This window comes from Neophocaena asiaeorientalis, unplaced genomic scaffold, assembly GCF_003031525.2.
Source record: "Neophocaena asiaeorientalis asiaeorientalis breed wild unplaced genomic scaffold, Neophocaena_asiaeorientalis_V1.1 scaffold258, whole genome shotgun sequence".
Lineage (NCBI taxonomy): Eukaryota > Metazoa > Chordata > Mammalia > Artiodactyla > Phocoenidae > Neophocaena > Neophocaena asiaeorientalis.
Window position 1 is genome coordinate 2,458,367 of NW_020172591.1, and position 23,998 is coordinate 2,482,364.

At 39.6% G+C, this 23,998-nt stretch overlaps 1 protein-coding gene across 1 annotated transcript in view; it reads left to right on the forward strand.

Moving 5' to 3' along the window:
• Nucleotides 1–23,998, forward strand: part of PARD3B (par-3 family cell polarity regulator beta) — a 1,021,377-nt gene that overhangs the window by 685,845 nt on the left and 311,534 nt on the right. Inside the window, exons 17-18 of the mRNA XM_024738381.1 lie at nucleotides 11,138–11,344; nucleotides 12,079–12,316. Coding sequence (XP_024594149.1) covers nucleotides 11,138–11,344; nucleotides 12,079–12,316 — 445 coding nt within the window. The remainder of the gene's footprint in view (nucleotides 1–11,137; nucleotides 11,345–12,078; nucleotides 12,317–23,998) is intronic.

Here is a 23,998-nt window from a genome sequence, read left to right on the forward strand (position 1 = left end):
CTCTGATATTTCGCTACAATCCAGCAAGAATCTCAGTACCTGAAAGATTGATCATGGACTTCCCCCGAGGGGGAGTTATTAATGGAAATACCACCTTCTTGTAACCTTGTTTCCCACTGACAAGGGCTCCTCGGGCTGAGTTATAGGGAAACCCTAGCGTGTTGTCAGATTTCACAACAACATTAAGTGGGACTTCCTTTTCATATTTGCCACCTCATTTATTTTGTGTGTCCCCATGTTATTAGTTTTACTGCCCATTAATCATTATATATTATAGAATACAGTAAAGTGTGCTGAAGGAGAGATAGCAGTGGGCCCGGCCATACCAGTCACAGCTCAGCCGTGCAAGAAGGAAGCTCAGGAGTGATAGGCAGTGCCCCTTCCTACCCCTTCCCAGAGGCACGGCCATGAACACCTCCTGCCTCCCAAGTGGACTAGAACATGTTTCTTCAGCCTTTCCTACCTGGTCAAAGAAAGATCTGAGGGCAGTTAGTCTGTTCACTGTGAGGACACGTGACTAACCACACTAAAAATGTTCTGGAAGAAATTGTTTCACAGAAGCCTGACGTTACAATTGGAAAAAGGAAGAAAGAAAAGAGCAAGGGATTTTATAAGCAGGGAGCTCCATCGCTATATGATTTCAGTCTTTCTTCTAATTTGTCCTATAAATTTCTTCCAAATTATCTCTTCTCAAAATAACAGTATCATCAAGCCATTCCTCGGGTAAAAAAAACTTTCAAAGGCTTCCAACTGCCCCCTGCTCTGAGTCTCACCTTCTTAACTTTGAGACCCTTCATATCTCTCTTCCTCCTCTATCCCCACACTTATTTCCCACCAATCCCCAGTTTTCCCTTGCTGGTCCTCCATCCTGTGTACCCACTACCAAGCAGACATGTCAGGATTTTTCCTCATACGTTTCTCTTGCAGTAGAGTGGCTGTCTACCTCCTACCTTTCCCGTGTATTTGATCCATCTTCAAGGGCAAGTGCTGCTTCATTCATGAAGACTTATTATCCTTTGACCTGGGATCACAGTGTGCTTTCTCTTCTCTGGACTTCTCCAAGTCTAAACTACTCCAGCCCTGACCTCTGCCACATGTCAGTGTTCTCAGCTCTATCATTCACAGAGATGCCTATTGACTAATGATCCCAAAAGCCTTATGACCTTGCCTGGTTTGTCATTTTGTTGATGGTGTCACGGGTTGCTCTGAGGGAGAGGAGTCACTTGGCTGGTGAAAGAAACTAACCAGCTCTTTACTTGCTGTCCCAGACATGGTTATTTTCATCAAGTGATTTTAACACTTGGTTTCTCTTTGGAAAATGCCTCTGTAAGAAATAAACTTATTTGGGCTGTTGAAGGAAGTGAAATGTACAGAAGATGATTTGAAAAGTGATGAAGACTGTTCAACAATAGAAAACAAAAAAGTAGAAGTTTTGAATAAAGAGTGAAAATTCAAAGCTGATGATGACTCAGGCCCACAGTGTATGGATGTGAAAACAAATTCTCCTGGCATTCTGTTGGCTGGAGATAATCCTCAACATAATGAGTGTAAGCATTGCTCATGCAAAAAGACATATGGTACAAACTAATGTTTACTGAATAGTTACTGTGTGCCAGGCATCACGAGATAATCCTCTAACTACCCTGTGAGGGATGTGCCATCATTATCCCTCTTTTACAGATAAGGCAAGGGAGGCACAGAGAGGTACAAGCCTCATCCAGCTTCACACAGTTAGTGCAGAGGTGGGGCTGGAACGCAAATCCAAGCGATCTGATGCCAAAACCTGTGCTTGCGTTAGGTATTGCTTTAAAGATTAAACTTTTAGTGGATGCTGAAGAGTTAGTTAACTGGTGGAATGAAGAGATAACATGTTCCCCATTGGAAATAGAATTCCAGAGAAAGCTAGGAGTCAAACATTTTTATTTTCTAAAATTTGGGGATATATTGCCCTCAGACGGGTACTTCACAAACATTAGGGACTGCTCTACGTTCTCTGGTGTTATCACTGCACGTGTTCATCTTTGCTCTGCGCTCGGATTATAACATCTTGGAGGAAAACAGGTGCCTTATCTTTTATGTCTGAGGCATCAAAGAATTTGGCAGGACCTTTAGCTCAAGGATTGTCCAGACATAGCATCTTGGCCAAGTCAGTGGCCGAGCTTTTCTTGTCTGCCAGCTCAGGGGATTTAAGAGAGGAATTGGAAGGGTATTGAGTTGAGTGGTTCTTCTGAAATTTACATAAGACATAGTAGTAAGGCACTGCCTCTCAGGAATGGTTCTCGAGATCTGTATGATCTCATATGTGAATCTAAAAAAGCCAAACTCATAGACAAAGAGAATAGAATGGTGGTTGCCAGGAGCTGAGTGATGGGAAAAATGAGAAGAGATGTTGCTCAAAGGCTATAAACTTACAGTTATAAATGATGGGGATCTAATGTACAGCGTGGTAACTATAGTTAACAGTACTGTACCGCATACTTGAAAGTTGCTAAAAGAGTAGATCCTAAATGTTCTTATCACACACACACAAAAAGGTAACTCTGTGAGGAGATGAAGGCAATAACTAACTTTATTGCGGCAATCATTGTGTAATATATACATGTATCAAATCAAAATATAAATATCTACGTATCAAAATCAGATATGTATGTATCAGATACATTGCACACATTAAACTTACACAGTGTTACATGTCAATTATATCTCGATTAAAAAAATAAAATGTTTACCCAGGGTTAAAAAAAAAAAATCAGAGACTGACAGGAACAGTTTATTTCTCTTGATTCTCAGTCTCTCCTAGACACACTCACCCTGGGGCACATCCTCATTGAGAGCGATGGTGAGTAAAATTGCTCTTGTTACTTATTTTATCCTGCCCTTCCTCCCTCCTCTCTTGCTTCGTAGCTCTCTCTGGACATGAAAACACAGTTGAACTTAGGTAAGATCAATTGTGTAAGGTGTATCCTCATTTTATACAGGAAAGAACTTTATAAATTATGAAGCAACAGGAAAATGTTAGTTACTATTACACCTCTGTTCCTCTTAGGACCTAGCACAGTTCTGAGTGACAAAAAATACTCAGTAAACACTCATTGATGGCTGACTTGATTTTGGCTTGACACTCTAACGGTAGATTGAAACCTAGGTTAAAGCACATCTCTTAAGAGATTGTTATTCGTTTCACTGAATATTCATATTATATATTATTGTTATTCAAAACTGAAAAACCTTACTTTCTATCATTTCTGGAAATACTGAGTAATTGAAAATTCAAAGTTTTGTTTTGTTTTTTCTTTTTAGTGCAGTCCGTTAGCTATAAAAAGGGGAGAAAGAGGGCTTCCCTGGTGGCGCAGTAGTTGAGAGTCCGCCTGCCGATGCAGGGGACACGGGTTCGTGCCCCGGTCCGGGAAGATCCCACATGCCGCGGAGCGGCTGGGCCCGTGAGCCATGGCCGCTGAGCCTGTGCGTCTCGAACCTGTGCTCCGCAACGGGAGGGGCCACAACACTGAGACGCCCGCGTACCGCAAAAAAAAAAAAAAAAAAAGGGGGGGGAGAAAAGAGTAAAGCAAAAATTATAAAAATAATTTTTGGCCCTAAAAAAATAGAGGTACCCAGTTTATACTACATCCTGTAAAAATGTCTTCATGTGGATACCATCCAAGAAATCAATCAGTCTGACTTTTTTGTTATGCTAATGGTCTTTGAAGAAACTTATTAGAATCCTTTTTAGTATACTTTATCTTGAGAGTATGGCATTATACAACCCACGCTGTATAATATATAAACTGCTCGACATTCAAAAGCAGAAGAAAGAGGTGCTGTTGAAGCAAGCCGTACAAAGAATAAGTGGTAAAAAGAATGAGGAGGGAAAAAAAAAATCACTGAAACAATTTGTGTTCAGAATGAAAAGCCTGTTACCAAGACATACAAGGAGGAGCTGGAAGACAAATGTGTTTTGGGCAGTGGGTAAAAATAAGACTATTCAAAGTGCACATAAGGAGGGGAAATAGCAGAAAAGGCTAATATCACAGAGAAGTTAAGCAAAAGGAATGAGTCATAGAAAAAGGCAAAACATAGAGAAGATGAGTGAGTAAGTATAGGTAGGGCAGAAATGATTAAATCCTTGGAAATGACACAAAAAAAACCTAAGGGTCATATTAACGAAGAACAGGAGGCTGTGTGTGGGCTTTGAGGGCGTGAAGCAATCGTGAGGTGTGTTTCTCCCCATAAACTCCCTTCAGCCTCACAGCACTGGAGAACAGGGCCGTCTTCATCCTGTAACTACCCTTTCCTTGCACCTTCCTTTATTCCTACAACAAATATTTATTTAGTACTTCTCTGCGCCGACAATACAAAGATCAACAAGTTTAAGAAAATGGTAGGTGGCATTCCTCAGTCCTATTGATCCCACTCCACAGGTAGGAAAGCTGGCCTCTTTAGTTTATTCGACTCTCAAGTGAGTCTTCTTTTTTCCCCCCTCACTTAAATAATAAAAGGGGTTTTTTTTTCTCCTTTAAGCAGCCACATTTCCCTTCCAGAAACCAATGTTATTTATGTAATTTTTAAATTAATTATTAGCTTGAATGCCAGTTAGAGGGGTGGTGGTGGTGTTTTTGACCCAGTGGAGTTATCCTGATAAGGCAGAGAGAGGGCAAACAAAAGTTTATAACAAACTAGTCTATTGGCATTAGGTTTGAGTCCGTCAGTTGCCTTAACAGAACCTACCCAGAGATACGGTTATAAATATATCTTGAAAAAGTGTTTCCCTACTAAATTGAACCACAGAGTCCATTTTCTTATCCACAAACTAAAGAGTAAAAGCAAAAGTGTCATGAGAATATTTTGGTGTAATAAATTCACTCTTCATTACATTTGTGGGATATAATTTGAGTCCAGGAAAGAAACCAAAATATGGCATCAGATTTTGACTTTCAATTTATAAAAGAGGGAATTTTTAGTGAAGGAAATTAAAGTGTACAGCAGCACTTAGCAGAGATTTGAAGTCACTTGGAGGGCCATGCCCACACTATAATCAAAGCGTTTGCTGTGTTTGTTCACCTCGTCTTCCTGTAATTTTCTCTATATCTTTTCACTTTAAAATAGACAATGTTTGGAGACAGAGTAGGAAAGATTATGCAAATATATGAATCTTAATGAGAAGTTCTGAACATTTTGACACGAATTTCAGGAAAAGACCTTGGGATATACGAGACTTTTAAAGGAAAAAAACCTCTGCTCCTAGAGAACTTGGAGATCGCCAGTAAAAGAACTGAGACCCAAATGACAGTAGATAATGTATAAACCAGATACATTATGCCCTATGGTACATGAATAGGAAACAGGACACTGTGATAAGCTTGGAATGATGATCAATATTTGGAATACTGAGATAGGCAAGAAGGTAATTAGGCCCATTATGGACACAGTTAACAGATAACATAATTTGGGAAATTATACATTTGGATATTATGGGGAATTTGGGCTAATGGATTTGCAGTGATATCTATTAAAGCACATAAGACATTTTGCCTCTAGGGGAAACTACTAAAAAAAAAATCAAAATTTTCAGTAAGTGTAATCTGAAATAAAAAGACAGTGAGATGTGCTGGAGGATAAAGTGGTGTTGTGACTTCCTAGTTGGAAGTTGTAATAATTTTTCATTCAAAGAGTTTTAAGGCTATTAATTTCACATCACAACTCCCCATGAAGCAAGTAAAGCATTTCTATTGTATTTGTCCACGTTCATTGCTCATAATACAGCAAGGCCAAATTGTTAATGAAAGCAAGCTATCTTGACGAATTCATGGCCTTCTCAAGTTTCGTGCTGTGTCCCCCGGATAGCGTTGCAATCATTTTGATCCCCAGTTTACTACTGCGCACAATTCCTTTATTTTAGGGGGAGGGGCTCTAACGTAATTAATTTTCACTAAGTGCCTTGAGGGCCATCAATGTTATTGAAATTTGCAAATTAATACATTATTTATTGTTAATTTATTATGAGTATCTGTTAATTATAAAGCTCTAGCTTGGAGGAAACCTTGCCATGTATATGAAAGTGAATACCTTCCCCCAAATAATTCTTTATGTTTTAATAAGAATGTATTGGAAGCAATCTCATCAATAATGGATGATCCAATTACTGGTCTTCTGGATTAAGGCATTCTTTTATTGCAAGATTTTAATGCTAGAATGGGAAGTGCAAACATTGCCAATGAAATCTCAGGCTAATTAAATGATTATAACCTAAGGGGAAGGGCATCCAAGACTCCACTATTAATCTTCCCAAGAATAGCCTCTATATGTGATGAACAGATGGATATATATACCTCATTTCAGAAGAAAAAGCTGTAAGGGTTGTTTGGGGAAAAAAAGTCAGTTTAACTTTTGAATAAAAAAGGAAAGATGGTATTTATTTATAGAGCCCTTTTCAGCTTCTTGCAGAAGGAATAGTTGTATTTTAAAATGCAGTGGCAGATTGAACCAAATAAATTGTGCTAGACCTTCACTTACTCAAATGTTTAGAGTTGATACAAAAGCACCAGTGATAATAATCATCACTAATGCTTTATGAGTCCCTATTACATGCCAAACGCTCTTCCATCCTCGTCTTATCCAAATTTTACAGATTAGGAAGTGGAAAGCACAGGAAGGTTAATAACTCAAGAAATAAGTGGCAGAGTGGGAGGGTGTTAGATGTCCCACAGTCTCTCCACTTCACTATTAATCACTAGACCATTCACGATTCACCATTCACTATTAATCACTACTCTCTAGACCGTTTTATTCTCTATTATTCTAATCACCTGCCTTGCAGGGAACCAACAGCAGTTCTCAGCTATAGGGCAGAGGCAGGAACCCAAGACTGGGTCAGAAAAACTGAGGTCCACATCCAAACAATCCTGCGGGAGGGACCTTTTGTTTTATAGTATGTTGAAATGGGACTTTTACCTAGAAAGGCTGGGGCAGTGGTTTGAGTCTGTTTTATAGAGGTCCCTCTCCACCTGGACAGTAGCTCTGTACTGCCCTTCTCCCCACTTGTTTCATGCACATGGGAGAAATGGTGGCAGAATCCTTTAAGTCTTTAGACTTGAGTGTTCAGTTTCTTCATAACACTGTATTTTTCTGGATGGTGGGGAGCAGTGGATGTGTCTGAGGGTTGAAATTTCCCTCGACTCTGTATGGGGAAGGCTTCCAGGACCACGCCAAGCCAATCCTTCATTTGGGAACAGGTGAATCTTCAAAAATGCTGTAGCATCTTTTAAAACAATTATTTCTGTGATGTTTCTTTATGAGACTTTTACTTTAAGGAAAAATTTAGCACGTGGAATGTGAAGAATATTTTCATTATACCATTTTGAGGATAACTTTTATCATGCAAGATCCCTCTTTTAGTACCTTTGATAAATGTTGTATCATTTGTTTCAAGAAATTTGTGAATGTCAACTTCATGTTTCTGACAGGAAGATAAGTTTATCTGGTTCTTAGAGAACATGGTCACTGAACATAGAAGTCATAAATTTAAAAAATAAAGTCATGCTAGTAAAGTTTGTGAAAAGATTTATTTCTTGGCATTTGCAACTAACCTAAACTGGCCTGGAAGCTATCGAAAAATCATATTCAGATTAGTTCTGTAGATACTCCAAATGGGACAAGTAAATGCTCAAACTTGGACACAGACCACCTTGTGACTGATAACACATGGTATTCAAAGATTGCTCTCTCAGATAATTGCTTAAAATCAGCCACAGTCAATATCACATCAGCTACAGGTGAAAATGTGAGGAGTCCTCACTCTTGGGGACGACTTCAGTAGGATAGAACTTTATATTATCCCTTCAAAGAGACCTCTCCTTGTAGTGGGAGCCTAGAAAACAACATGATTTGTATAAATGGTTAGGCTAAAAATAGTGAATCTTCCCATTCTGAAAGCTACAGAATTTCCAACGCAATGGCAACCTAAGCTGGAACTGGTGAGGATCGGGGTAGGGAAAGGGGACTGACTGTGACAATTTATTGTGCCCACTTAGGACCTTTGTGTGGTAAAACGCTTTATTCCAAGTGTTTTGTTGACATTTAGCGCCGATGCCATCAGTTGACATAATAGTCCCTCGGAACCAGTAACCTGGACCTTCCCTCAGAAGCCTTGGACATGCAAAGGAAATGTGAACTCTAGTCAAGGTCCTTTTCATGTGGAGATTCAATTCAGTCAGTTCAGTGCACCTGTAAGTCCTGGTAAGGACTTTTCCTGATTTCAGATTCGCCTCTCTAACGTCAGTCTTTATTTTTCCACCACTATATCCTGTTTACTCCCTAGAAATAAATGAGAAAGTTGTTTTCAAGCCTGAAAATCCCTGAGTCCACATTTGTAACCAAGACTCAGTCACCTTTCTGCTTTTAGTTTTACTATGTACTGCATCTAGTAGAGCTAGGTTATAATTTTGGCCAACATTAGTTGACACTTCTAATTTGTGACTTCTACTTATGTAAAGTGAATTACTTGCTGGCTCTATTAATCCTGCAAAGCCCGTGAATCCTTAATGTTCAGTTTGCTTTGAATGAGTAACAGTGTATTTGTTCCTTCTCAAATATGACTTCTTGCTGAGCTTTAGATGAGCTCCTTTTACATAACATGCCTTATGTCTTGGATGATTTATTCACTTTCATGTTCCCCAGAATTTATTGCTAAAGGTTGACGTGAATACTTACAGTTTGGGCTCTAATATAATCTCCTGAATGGCAATTAATAAATAAAAGATGGTTACTATTGTTGACAGAGGAACTAGGCTTTCTCAGATAGTTTTCATCTTCCTGTTTTCACCAAACTTCATGTCAGATCCCTAGGGAGTGATGGTGTAAAATATTTTCTGTGAACTCCAAAGCTTTTACTGTTGCCTTAATACCCCGAGCCTCTATGTTGCTTTTTGTTTTCTTGTCAGAAATGATCTTATTCAATTTCTGTTTCTTCCACTTACCTTCCTTCCTGGGACTATAAGAAACATGGATTTAGTAATGATGTATTTAGTAATGGTGTATTTCTGGATTTAGTAATGATGTATTCTTACTATTTATGATTTGCAAGTAGCACCTGAAATTTGTCCCTGAAATTTCTTATAATTTTTTTTTTGCTTAGTCCCATCTCTGTTGCATTTATTAATGATGCACTGTTGACTATAAAATGTAATGTTGGGCTTCCCTGGTGGCGCAGTGGTTGAGAGTCCGCCTGCCGATGCAGGGGACACGGCTTCGTGCCCCGGTCCGGGAAGATCCCACATGCCGCGGAGCGGCTGGGCCCGTGAGCCATGGCCGCTGAGCCTGCGCGTCCGGAGCCTGTGCTCCGCAACGGAAGAGGCCACGACAGTGAGAGGCCCGCGTACCGCAAAAAAAAAAAATGTAATGTTTATTGTCATCATGTATATTGTTCAAAGTGCAAAATTGCCTCCTATAAGTTAATGATGAAACTGTAAAACAACATCCAGTTTTTGCATTTTGTCCGCTTGATTAGGCTCAGGGTCTTATTTTAGAGATGAGGAAACGAGAGGCCATTTTAAGTAGCTTGACCATAGTCAAGGAGAGCGTGGAGATCGAGTACAACTTTAGACAGTACAGAGCAGAAAAGGCGGAATTAGGCTGCCTTAGGACAGTTCTCAGCTCTGAAACTTATTAAGTGTGTATCTTTAGACTAGGTATGTATCTGCTCAGTGCCTCAGTTTCCTCATTTGTAAAATGGGAACAATTTTGGCGGTAGCACAACGGTAAGGATTATGGTAAGTTAGGTAAAGCACTTAGAACAGGGCTAAGCACTGTCTGCTTTATTAGTTATATTATTGTTATTATTTTGACTATTTTTAACATATTCACAATATATGGGAGGGTGTGTTTTGTTAACTTTATGCGTGTCTATATAGTCATTATACCTTTGTTGTACTTCTTTTGCATTCCTTGTATCACCTAGTGGTAATGTTCATGATGGCAGCATTAGTAGAAGCAAAAATACTGATCATAGTAAGAAAAGACAGGGCTGTTTACTGAGCCTTACCATATGCTAGGCATCGAAGTAGGTACTGTATGTACACAATCCTGAATATGTACTCAATCTGTATCTACTAAAAAACTGCAAAGTAGTTTATTTCCAGAAATGCACGTATAACCCCTTCATGACAGTAATCTTTGGAACTGGACAGGATCATGAGCTTTGGCCCTGGTGGAAAAGAGCCCTGCTAGAATTCCCTTCATCTTTAAAATAATCCTTGTGCTGCTGGTATTTATATAGCCTAATCTTGTTACAGACAACTAGGGGCCTGGCTGTGGGTGGGAATGGGGGTCAAGGCATGGGTGAAAAGGGGCAGGTGACAGGGCAAGACAAACAGTGCAAATGAAAAATATTACATATCAGCACACACATTATTCAACTTCACCTAGTTTTTCTTTTGGAATATTATATCATATAAAGAAAACTACCTCTTTCCTAGATACCCAAATAGAAATACATTTGGAACAGTAAGCACTGACACAGAAAAGTTGTTTTCTTTCTTGCTTTGCTTTGTCAACTAAAAAAATTGCATTCACCATACAGTAAGAGTGCTAGAGTATGGTAGAGTGTTTAACCATAAAAATCACTATCACTTCAGTGCTCTTTGATTTCTGTGCATGATACATTACTTAATAATTATAAAAGCGATGTTGGAGATAATAGAAGCTACAATGTAGGGGAGTGCTTGGAATGAGAACCGTGAGAGAAACACTGTTAGGTGCTCTGTATGTGTGTGCAACTGTGTGTGCGTGCATATACACACGCTCATACATATAATCTCTGCAGACTGCTGTAGCCTTTCAAAGTCATGTATTTGTGTGTGCACGCGTGCATATATATATATATATATATGCATGCATATTTATGTCTATATATGATATATCATTTTAAATCTTCCCACAACTTTATAGAAAAGGAAACAAAGGCTCAGAGAAGTCAAAGTACTTGCTCAAAGTCACAAAAAGCGGCAACGCTGGGGTTTAACACCAAGTCCCACCCATTTAACCCCGCTCCTCCCTTTTTGAGATAGAACAACAAGAAGTCTTCTCACTCCACCCCCACTGCCTCATTAGGGGAAGGGTGACCTTTTGCCCTTTTTTCTTCCAGACTCTCCAAGCAAAGATTTCGGTCCAACTCTGGGTTTGAAAAAGTCCAGCTCCTTGGAGAGCCTGCAGACTGCAGTTGCCGAGGTCAGGAAGAACGAACTTCCCTTCCACCGGCCCCGGCCGCACGTGGTCCGTGGCCGAGGCTGCAACGAGAGCTTCCGAGCAGCCATTGACAAATCTTACGATGGACCCGAAGAATTAGAAGCTGGTAGGGCAACGAGCTTGCTGAAATGGTTTCTTCCTCTCCTTATTATCTGCGAATCATAGGCAAGAATGGGTGCTTAAGTACAGAGAAGAGTGATTTAAGGTCACAATTATATTTTTGATATTAAAAGTAATTCATTTCCCTGATATGTTTTGCCCTTAGGCTTAACGAACATGGAACTAGATAACGCAACATGTGATTTATTTTGCAGTGCAACCGCCAAAGAAATGTTCTCCTTCAATTTCCTACAAGGACCAACTGTCATTTACCCTTAGGGTAGGAACACTAAGTATGCATCTCTTGACATTATTATTCAAGTCATTAGATGCAGCCTCAACACGAGGACTGACTGCTTTAATTGGGTAGAAGAAGCAGTCCGGTTATAGCTGGACTCAAAAACTTCTGGAAATAAACTCACCCTGTTTGTTTCCCAGCACATGGGCATTCTGAGCTGATCAAGGTTAACAAGCTGCTTTGAGAGAGATCAGTGTTTCATCACATATCAGACCTTTTATACTACTGGCTAAGCAACCAATGTCCCCCACTCCCAGCAGCAAACCTTGCTTGAAGTAACCAGATTAAGGCAGTTGTCTCTTCAAAGGGTACGCGTAGCCTCGTGGCAGGGTAGAACTCTGGAGTGCCTTTATTCATTATTCTGTGTTTTACATTTTAACTTTTCTTGAGATACTAACAGTAAGTGCCCCTGACCATGTGTATTGATTTTTTTCTCTGTACAGATGGTCTGTCTGATAAGAGCTCTCACTCTGGCCAAGGAGCTCTGAATTATGAATCTGCCCCTCAGGGGAACTCTGAGCTAGAGAATGCAGAAAATAAAGCCAGGAAAGTCAAAAAACCGAAAGAAAAGGAGAAGAAGAAGGAAAAGGGCAAATTCAAAGTCAAGGTGAAAAAGCAGAAAGAGGGAAATGAAGATCCAGAAAGGAAAGTAAAGAGGAAGGGATTTGGTGCCATGCTGAGGTAGGGACCTGCTTTGAAGGCAAAGTTGGGATGGTTTTGTTTTATTTTGTTTTGTTTCTGCTGATGAAATCACTCATTTGTGTGCATTCAAAAAAAACAAATGCAAGCTTTCCCTCCTCTTCAGCTAGATGCCTAAAAATCTTTTTTTAAATTATAGTTGATTTACAATGTGTTAATTTCTGCTGTACAGCAAAGTGATTCAATTATATATATATACACACACACACACACACACACACACACACACATATTCTTTTTTATATTCTTTTCCATTATGGTTTATCACAGGATATTGAATATAGTTTGCTGTGCTATACAGTAGGACTTTGTTATTTATAAACTTTATATATAATAGTTTGCATCCACTAATCCCAATCCATCCCTCCCCAACTCTCGCCCCACCCCACTGGCAGTCACAGGTCTGTTCTCTATGTCTGTGAGTCTGGTTCTGTTCCACAGATAAGTTCATTTGTGTCATATTTTAGATTCCACATATAAGTGATATCATATGGTATTTGTCTTTCTCTTTCTGACTTACTTCACTTAGTATGATAATCTCTAGTTGCATCCATGTTGCTGCAAATGGCATTATTTTGTTCCTTTTTATTACTGAGTAGTATTCCATCGTATATATGTACCACATCTTCTTTATCCATTCATCTGTCGAGGGACATGTAGGTTGTTTTCATGTCTTGGCTATTGTGAACATTGGGATGCATGTATCTTTTTGAATTATAGTTTTGTCTGGATATGTGCCCAGGAGTGGGATTGCTGAGTCATATGTAGATGCCTAAAAATCTTAACTGCTGACTGTGCTTGATCCTTTCCTGCAGAGGCAGGAGGAGCCTCTTAGTTGGCTCCTGATCCTCATGGTGATGACAGGAAGCTGTCATAAATGTATGTCAAAGAAAAGCCAACGCTTGGTAGAGGCATGGGCAACGCCTATAGCCCTAGGTACAAAAGCATTATGTGGATAAAGAAAATGCTTCTTCCGTCAACATAGGGAAAGCAAGAGGTGAGGGAGTCCTCATCTGTGACCTCTAGAACACCACCTTTGAATTAGAGAAGACAGGTTAGATGAACCACAACCTCACTCCCACCCCGCCCCCCATGATTCTAGGTGTGCCCATGGCCAGGTTTGTGGGCACATTAGTCGTCAGAGGCAGTGAGGTGCAGTGGAGATGTCATCGCATCTGGAGTCAGAGGGCCTTGATCTGAACCCATGACCCTCATACACAAGCTGCTGGGCATCGCCCATGTTACTTAACTTCCCTGAGCCTTGCTTTCCTCACTTTCGAAAGGAGGCTAGTATACTGCTGTCTAACTCAGTGGGATTGAGAGACAAGATGTCATAGGCAGGGCTTCCCTGGTGGCGCAGTGGTTGAGAGTCCGCCTGCAATGCAGGGGACTCGGGTTCGTGCCCCGGTCCGGGAGGATCCCACATGCCGCGGAGCGGCTGGGCCCGTGAGCCATGGCCGCTGAACCTGCGCGTCCGGGGCAAAAAAAAAAAAAAAAAAGATGTCATAGGCAGTCAGTCCATTGTCTGGGCATAGCTCAGCAGGGTGCAACCAGAAAACAACTTTCTTTCTTCTCCTACAGCTACCTTCAAATACACCCTGTTGGTGTTGTCAGAATGTCCACGATTTGATGACATCTCAGTTTTCTTCTGGCTGATGGCTTTCTGGTCACTTCTGGATGTTAAAACACCCTCTTTGTCAGGGGCTAACATGCACCATCTGATGTTAATTAGCGCTTTCTTCTTCCCGGCCCCGCAGGGCTCAGCCCTAGCGAGGGCCCTACAGTGTGCAGGATTCCACATTCTTCTGGTTCTCCGTCTCTGGGACAAAGGGAAGGGAAGGACTTTATTAAAACAAAGGCCTGTATCTGGTGTGATCTGGCAGTTGGGGCTCTTTGTGGGCCACTTCTGTGGATTTTTCAGGGGGCTCCTTACTGCACCAATCACTGGTATAGGAGATTTATTTTTCCGTTGACTTCCTAAGACCCTTTGACCTCAGGGAGCACAACTCTGGAGCCTCCTTAGCCAGCTGGTAGACTTCTTTGATGATGTCAGCTCAAGGTGGCTTTCGTCCAACTTCCTTCTAGAGCATCTGCATGGCTCACTAGAATTACCAAACTCTTGCCCCTCCAAATGATAGAAGTGCAGCCTGTTCCCACTGTTCCATTTCTCCTTACCAGCCGTACAGATCCCCCAACCAGCCTGGCATCTCCAGATCACCAAGCAAACAGGTACGACATGAGATGTCAGCCTCCTTTTATACAGTTACCTCCAAATTTTCTGAGGGGTTTTCTCGTTGCCCCCTCACTTATTTTGTTGGGAGTGAGATGAGGAAGCACCTCTTTCCATTACTTCCTTTACTCCTATAATTTGCCAGCAAAGAAAATCCATTTCTCAATCTCTACCCTTCTGTTCCATGGACTGAAGGTGAGTGATGGGAGGTGATAGTTGATGAGCCAGTTTAGCACCTCTTATTAAACCGTTAGGAGATGTCTTTCTTAAGAATGCTTTGTGGTATTTGTCATCACATGTTCTCAGTTTGGGATGTTCCACTGAAATTTTAGACAGAAATGGAAAGTTCTATTCCATATGTGTTATTCATATATATACTCACTCTCTCTCTCTCTCTCTCTCTCTCTCTCTCTCTCTCTCTCACTCACTCCATGTTTGTGTGTGTGTGTGTGTATGTGTGTGTGTGTACATACATATGACCTTGAAACTACAAAGTGACATTTAGGGACACAAATAACATCAACACCAGTGGACATATCTCTCAAAAACACGGTGTTTTTCCTGGTGGTCTCTTTAGACTCTGTATTTCCATTTGCCATTTAAAATTTTAAACTTGTCCTTATGCTGGGTAACTATTATGACTGCTGTTAGATAATCATCCTTGATAATAATGGTAACATGTAACTGCAGTATATTTACATGAGAGTCACCTTTGCAGTCATGGAGTTCAGAGGTTAAAAATGCAGATTATGTATGTGTAACTCTGATGCCAATTCTGGTTTCTCTGCTTTCTCTCTAGGTAACATTGGGCAAGTTATTGTAATATTTAATCTCTTTCTGTGTCATCTGAAAAATGGGAATAACAATTGAATCTACTATTATTATGGGAATTATAGTTGCTTAATTACAAGTAACTTGCTTAGAACAGTGCCTGGCAAGTAACAAACATTCAATAAATGTAAATTAGTGCAGTAAGTAGAATAATGGCCTCCCTAAAAATGTTCATGTCCCGCTCTGCAGTACCTGTGAGTATGTTATATTGCATGGCTAAGGAGAATTGAGGTTGCAGGTGGAATTAAGGTTGCTCTTCAGCCGACCTTTAAGATAAGGTGATTATCCTGAATTTGCCCCTGTGGGCCCAAGGTAATAACAAGGGGCCTTAAAGGTGGAAGAAGAAGATGTGACTATGGAAGAAAGGTACAGAGAAATACAATATGTGACTGGAGGGACTGTAAGCCAAGGACTGTGGGCAGCTTCTAGAAGGTGGAAAGCAGAGAAATGCATTCTTTCTGGAGAGCGTCCAGAAAGGAGCACAGCCTGCCAACCCCTAATTTCAGCCCATTTCTGTTGTCTAAGCCACTAAGTGTGTAGCAAATTTTGCATCATCAATAGAAAACCATATAGCTATTATAATAATTATTAATACTTCTACAGTATCAGAGTAATTTGTAAGGTAAAAAAACCCTCTTTAAGCTGTTAAAGAAGAAAGCTATAAGGATTTGACTAGTTTTTAAATATAAAAACTATTAGAGCTTCACATATCCCATTTTCTAGAATATTATTAAAGTAAGCCTGAACTTTGTATTTGTATTTGATTTCAGTTGATGGGATTTGGCAGGTTCATTCTCCACTGCCCAGAATACAGAGCTGGCTCTTCCTGTTGTCATCCAGTATTTGCTGTGTTTTCCTCTGGTAGAAATCACAGGTCCTAGATCCTTGAGACATCTAGCAATTTGGATTTTGTTTCCTTGTACTATTTAAGCAAAATTAAGATCCGAAAGGTGGTGTTGGATTTTACCTCCAGTGTAAAAATAGCAACTGTTTTCCATAGCCTTTTGCATCTGAGTTTGTGAGTGTATTGGAGATGCTGCTACATGCACATTTCAACAACAAAGAACACAATAGCTGTTACCATTAGCTAACAGATTTTGCTTTAACTCTCATCTGTTGCTCAGACGCTATTGACTTAGTTTCTCATTTAAAAAAGATTGATTGCTCTAAGGATCTCGAGGAGTTGGATGTGGCTTTGCTCTTGCTTGTGGGAAGCTAAGTGTTGTGTGCTTTTCTGATATTCACTGGCCGCTTTTGTGTTGATGACATGTAGTAGCACAGTTTAGCTCAGTTAATTTAACCTACTTCCTATCGTTTTGAAAAAATGATGGGGGGGTCTCATTAATTCCTGTCTTTACATTTGTTGTCTGATTCCAGTATGCATATGTTTTGTTGATTGCAGAATTACCTCTTGGCACATTCAACTATGGCTCTTACACAGGCCGTGAATTATTGTATATTGAAATTATTGAATTATTGTATATTGAAAAATACACAGCTTAAGAGCCTACCAACTTTGGTAGTTTCCCTGTATGCTGTTACCTGCTGTTGAAAGAGAAGTTTAGAGGATCAAGATGCTTACATTTTTCCATTATGTGTTTCCTGTATTCTTCATGACACTACCCTGTGGAAAAGACCACCGGTGGCTTCTTGCAGCCAAAGGGTGAAGTTCAAACCCCTCCAGAATCAGCGCCATGGCTGTCAGCCCTACTCTGCCTTCCTGGGGTCTAGTAGATGTTTTCTAAGCACTGAAGAAAAATACCTTTTGGCTAAGAAAATCTTGCCCTGTCTAGAGTGGGAAATTCAAAAGTCAGTTCTTGATTTATCAATTATTTAATAAACTTGTCAATCCTTATATTCTTTAAGCTGAATTCTGTCACAAATTTGTGTTGAAAATCCATTCCTTTACATCATAGCAGCTATTGTCTCCTCTTGATATTATAGACCACTCACTTTGAAAACCTCTGGCCTATCAACTTGTTCTGGACCCTAAATGGAAAGGCTTGATGGCGATCAAGTATCTTTCTCTATACCCTTGGTCTGCCCAGGAAACTCCTTTTTTAATGGATTAACAAAGAACAAAGAGTAAAGCCTGCCAATCGGAATTTCATTTCTGATTTTAGTATGTTTGCCCATATTCATTTGATCAATAATATTGTTGAATACCTCCTCTTTGCCAAGCACATTCACAATTATTCTTCATTTACTTAACACCATTTATTGAAGCCCTACTTTGCATCGAGCACTGTTCTAGGCACTGGGCATACAGCAGTAAATCTCTGCTTTAATGGTACTTCTTTTATCTTCACAAAGGAAGAAAAAATCAAAGACTTTTGAATTCCTTGTGGTGAGTTTAAACCAAAAACAAAACATGTAAGCTATCTATAACAATGAATTTCCCAGGGACTGGTGTGATGTTTGCCTAGGATACAACTCGAGGGAATCAACAGTCAATTTATATGGTGCTGAACAAGACCTCCTGGCCATGGCTCTTATGGAATTTATATTCCAGTGAGGGAGAGAGAATAAACAACTCCCTCAAAATAAATGAGATTATTTCAGGCTCTAGTAGGTGCTATGAAGAAGGTAGAATCAGAAGGGGTGGTGTCATGTCACCCTCAGTAACTGGCTACCAGCCTGATAGAGTGTGCGTCTGCATAGGCTACACTGAACTTCCAGCAGATACGTTATCAGAACTTAGCACGCTGGGGTACTAATGCCAAATCACCTTATTCCTGCTTTTTTTTTTTTTTTTCCATTTTTGCAGCATATGAATATGGGAAGATTATTTTTAAACCAGTTTCACGTAAAGTTATAAGAAAGAGGTAACCCAAATTGTGTATGCTTTAGTATATATGATACCTGAAGTAAACATTTTAAAGGCACATGGTCTGTAATCTGAATGGTGAACCTGATATGCAGCTGCTTATATTTAACTCCGCTCCTCGCAGCCCCACAGTTGGATATTCTTTATTGTTTCTTCCTAACTCAGCTAATGCAGGTATACCTCAGGAATACACTGGTTCAGTCTCTACATTGAAAAAATTAAATCGTGAACCCTAATGACAAAGGTATTTTTTAAAACACAGAGGCAGCAACTTTTATTTCTAAACTTTGCAAACGGTCAAGCATCTATGTTTCATCCATTTTTTGCTCACATATACTACAAGCATGCCTCATTTGGTTGTGCTTCACTTTATTTTACTTTGCAGATATTGTATTTTAAACCAATTGAAGTTTTGTGGCAACCCTGCCCCGAGCAAGTCTATTGGTGCCATTTTTCCAACAGCATTGGCTCAGTTCATGTCTTTGTCTTTGTGTCACATTTTCATAATTTATGCAGTAGTTCAAACTTTTTCATTATTATTTATTTGTTATGGTGATCTGCGGTCAGTGTTCTTTGGTGTTACTATTGCAAAAAGATAACTCGCTGAAGGCTCAGATGACGGTTAGCATATTTTAGCAGTAAAGTATCCTTTAATTAAGGTGCGTACACTGTTTTTTTAGACATAATGCTATCGCACATTTAATAGACCACAGTATAATATAAACATAACTTTTGTATGCACTGGGAAACCACAAAATTTGTGTGACTTGTTTTATTGCCCTATCACAGCCGTAGTCTGGAACCGAACCTGCGGTATCTGCCTGTATATATCTTATTGAAACTAGGGCAACTCTATATAATGACATCTGCTGTGAATTATTTTTAAAAGAACACTCCTACACATACTCACACACACACACACACACCCTCATCCACCACCACCACCACAAACAGCACAGACATCACTGCCACCAAATTCTTAACTGAATGAAAAATCTGCCCCTTACAGACTCTGTGGCCTTCATTAATCCCTTTGAGTCTCAGTCTACTCATCAGTAAATTGGGGATAATAATGCATCCTCTCTGAGTTGTGAAGTTTTATGAGCAAAGCTGTTAGTGTGGTGCTTGGCTTGATAGACTTCCCCTCTTGTCTTCCCTCGAGGCCCCACCCCAGAGAGCCAACCATCAGATATTGCCTTTCACTTGGAGCCCACTAAATTTCTGCTTCGATTTTTTTACTTTTCCTCTAATTGCTATTATGTATTTCAGGTGGCCATGCTGTCCTTAGCCTGGACAATTTTGCATAGTAAACTCTAAGAAGTAATGATAAAACTAAAATCATTCAATCATTTATATTTTATAAACTTTGGGTCACCCTGTTCTAAATGTAACCATGAACTATTTTTAAAGGTTATTTCATCACTTGGTGATGGAAAACTTTCTATTGAATGAATTCAGTAAAACTTTCTATTGCTAAATACAAATGGAGGATGGACTCAGATGGAGAATCAGGTTTTTTTTGTTTTGCTTTCTTCTTTTTTCTTTTTTTTTCCTTCTCCCAGTATTTCAGACCAGAAGGTATGGATGGGTTTTGGACTTATTCCTAATGCATGGCTCGGAGTTATTTCATTGGACTGCCTTGGAAGTTGTCTTGTAATACATTACCCATAAAGATACATTTGGACTTGATTTTTAAATTAGGTTAGATAGACTGAATACTTAAATCTCCAGGGAGCATGACATCTCTGTCCTACATTGCTGCTCCTCGCCTTGATCCCATAATGGCTGTTACAGGTTTCTAGGTCTCGTGTACGATAAGCATAATGCAGCCATGCCTGTCGTCACCTCTTTCTAGAGAGTGGTTGTAAAATGTTCAATGTTATGGGTATGAAGGGTAACCTAGCTAATGTAACCAGACCAGTGAAATTGTAACAGTCATTTCCCCAAAGGCAAAAGGCCAGAGCACAGGCTAGCTAGCGTTAAGGTGCTTGGTTTCAGGAAGTAGAGGCCAGTTGGAAACATGAAATTTCAGATGAAAAATGAAAGTCAAAGTGGGTCAGAGTTCGTAATTCAGCGTCGAGCTGGATGTAGAAATACAGTGAAAACACAGTGCCTTGCGGATCAGGGTAAAATGCCTGCAGATATTGAGTCTGAAAGAAATGTATGGCTGTGGCAAAAAAATAAATTTGCATGTCAAAGGCTACTTCCCGGTGCAGCCATCCGTCCTCCAGGGCTGTCTATGATTGCAGAGGAAAAGAAACAGAAGATGAAAACACACTGGAATTTAGTTATCTTCAGTTTTTGCCTCTTTGGTAACTGAATTTTCTCACCTCACAATCCATCTTAAATGATTTACTTTCTCTTCCACAGTATGAGCCATGAACATTTCGTTTCTTCGTTTTGTTAATTTGCCAGTTTTCCTTTGAGCTAAGTGGCCTAGCAATTTTAATTTTTCATTTGAGTTGGGAAGAGCAATGACCCTTTTTTTTTTTCATTATTACTATCACAGGGCTGGACTCAGAGTGCTACTTTTTATGACCAGCAGTGTTGAGCCCATAATAGAAATGCAAAGTAGAGAGTGTAATATACCGATATTGACTTCCATTAAACCCAGTGGTGTGATAGCTGATAATATTTATATATTTATGTATTATACATCCTAGCTTTTGTTCATTTGCAGCTAAGCACCAGAGGGGAAAATTAGCCTCATAATATGAATAGATTGTGAACAGCAGAATGCAAAGAATCCGAGAGGGAGCTTCTATGAATAGGACAAGCGGTATAAAATGATGGAGAGAGATGCAAGTATGGTAACTAAACAGTATAGATTAAATTTGGATCAAACAAATTTAGGATTGCTTGGTCGGCATTTATTTCTTAACTAAAAGACGACCCAGAGACAGATGGGCTACTCCTCTGATACGCTGAGTGCCGACAAATGAGCTGCTGTGGTGCCCAGCATGCAGTTTGTTTGGTGTCTGACTTTAATTTTTTTTTTCAGCTGTCAAGCATGTCTGCAAATGTTTCTTTATCGTTCTTTATTTTTTTGGAGGGGTGTATGTGTTCAATGGAGGGACGAGGGGCGCTGATGGAGTTAATTAGTATAAAAATGTATGGGTAGCTTGTTTTCAAAATCATTTTAAAATCTGATGGCTGTTCATAGCCTTCCCCTCCTACCCTATGTAAACTTGGTTACTCGGTAGTTCTGTTCGTGGCTGTCCAAAGCAAGATGATTTTCTCATACTTATCACAATAAAAAATTACCACATAGAATGTCAACCAAAAGGCTATTTGTTTAATTAGGGTTCTCTTCTCCTCTTAATATGTGTGCATAGCTCCCATTAACATTAATGTGATTACCAAAGAGCACTGAAGAAGAATAGACCCGTTTACCTCATTCCTTCTCTTAGATTTGTTAACAGATCAGAACAAAAGTCCAGTGGAAAAAAAAAATTGGCTTAACTTTTAAAGAAATTGATATGCTAAAAAGAAGTTTCACAAGCACTGAAGTGGAAGCTACACATTCATAAATAAACTTCATTAGCATCTAAGGTGAAATAAAATCATTTAAGATGCTGGATTAATAAAATGCAAAGGATTTCCTAATGGGCCCATTTGCATACTCATATTAAATAACAAAACACATTAATAAGAGTTTTATTCATATATATAAACACTCATAAGTTCCTAGTTGAGACTGTATTTGCCTAATTTGCTTTGTACCATGTCCAGCACAATGTCATGTCCTTGTAGGATGTTTACTTAATACTATTAGATAATGACATGTATAGATTTAATAATTTGCTTGAAAGAAAAATGGAATTAGTTCTTTACTTTGCACCTTTTATCTGAGAACCTCAGTGTAATTCACTAACATCCATCTTCCAGATGCATGGGAGATGAATGTGGTAAATAGCAAAGAACGAGACGTGGAGAAGTGAAACAGCCTTCCTGCAGACGGGCTTTGAACTGATAACAATACCAAGACCCCTCCTGACCGTTGCTACCATTGTGTTAGCATTTAAAAATGCACTGACACCAGCCATAATTCTGTGTATACTTTCATACACCCATAGTTCTTTATTTTCGCCATTCGTTGGGTTTTTATGTCTTAAGTCAATGTATAAAACAGCAACTTAGTAACATGAGATGGTTGATAATTAAGGTAAAAGGCTTGAACCTTTGGCATAATAACTGTACCTGTTTTCCTCGTAGAATAAGAGGCCTCCCAGAACCATTAAAAACAGGCATAGGATATAAAAATACACAAATATTACTGGGTTGCACGTCTAGAACTATTATCTCAACCATGCTAAATAACATCCATCAGGAGTTTGGAGACAGTCCAGTTTTGTTTCTTCAGCTAGCTGTCGGTCATTTCTGCACGGTGGCCCGGCCTCACCTCAGCTTCATCATGTCTAAAATCTAATTCATCATTCACCCATCTAAGTCATGAGCTCATCCTGACTTCCCTGATTCTGTTTGAGGCACTGCCAGGAATCCTGTGACATCCGGGATGCCTCCCTCTTTCCATTCTCATTCTTCCATCAGCCAGCAATCCTGCTGATACTTGCAAAATGTTGTCTCTTCCATCTGGGCCCTTTTTTTTTTTTTTCCATTTCCACTGCCATACTCTAATCGTGGTCTTTGTTATCTATGACTAGATGACTTCAGTAGACACATAACCGATCTGCCTGCTTTCTTCCTTCCTTCATTCCAGTTCATCCCAGACAGAGGTACCAATCATTCATTCATTCAGTTATCAGATACTTAATGAACACCTCATGCCCTAAAATGCAATACAGCACAGTGGCCAAGAGCAGATCCTCTGGAGTCATTCTATTTAGGTTCAAATCCCAGCTCTGTTATTTTTTTCAACTAGTCCGTATTTCAGTTTCCTCTTTTGTGAAATTGGAATAATAATAATAGCATCTACCTAATAGTACATTAGATGATATATGAAAAATGCCTGATATATAGCACATCCTTAAAATATTAGTAGTGTTTTGCTGTAGGAGCTGAGATGATTCCCAATTACCTAGTAGTTCTCAAAAATCCAACTGTACTCTAGAGTTATCTACAGAGCTTGTTAAAGTTATAGATCACTGGACCTTATCATGAGATTCTGATTCATTAGGTCTAGGCTAGGGCCTGGGACCCCCTGATGTTTCTGTTGCATCCAATCCCAGGAACCTCCATATGGGAACTACTAACATAAAAAAAATTATTTAATTTGGCATTCAGTACCCTCTATATTCTTATTCAAATTTATATTTCTATCATTGTTTTTTCCTGTTCCTTTCTGCAAACTCACCACTCCAGCCAGATTCCTCACTGTTACCCAAAACGAGTTTGTGGAGCCCTAAGGTGGCGCCCTCTCTTAGGATAACCTCCTTTCCTTCTCTGAGTCCTGCCAGGCTCCGAACCCACCTTAAGCCCCATCTCCTCATGAGTCCTTCTTTGACCTGCATGTCTCTCTCATCAAAACTCTACAGTTCGTGTCTCCTCAGTTAGTACTCCCCACAGGCCGACTCGGCTTTTAGTTTGGGTTTTACATGTCTGTCTCGTCCTCAGTGGGATTGTAAATTCCTTTAAGCAAAGGGACTTCCTCATGTTGCTTTTCACTGTGTTGGCCTTTAATAAGCTTTTGCTGATTGACTGGTTTATATGGTGTGCTAATTGGAGTAGACTGATTTGGATATTCATGTGTTGTGCCCTTTAGTAATTCTAGATAATAGTATTGAAAATAATGAAAACAGTGGAAGTGGTGCAAAAA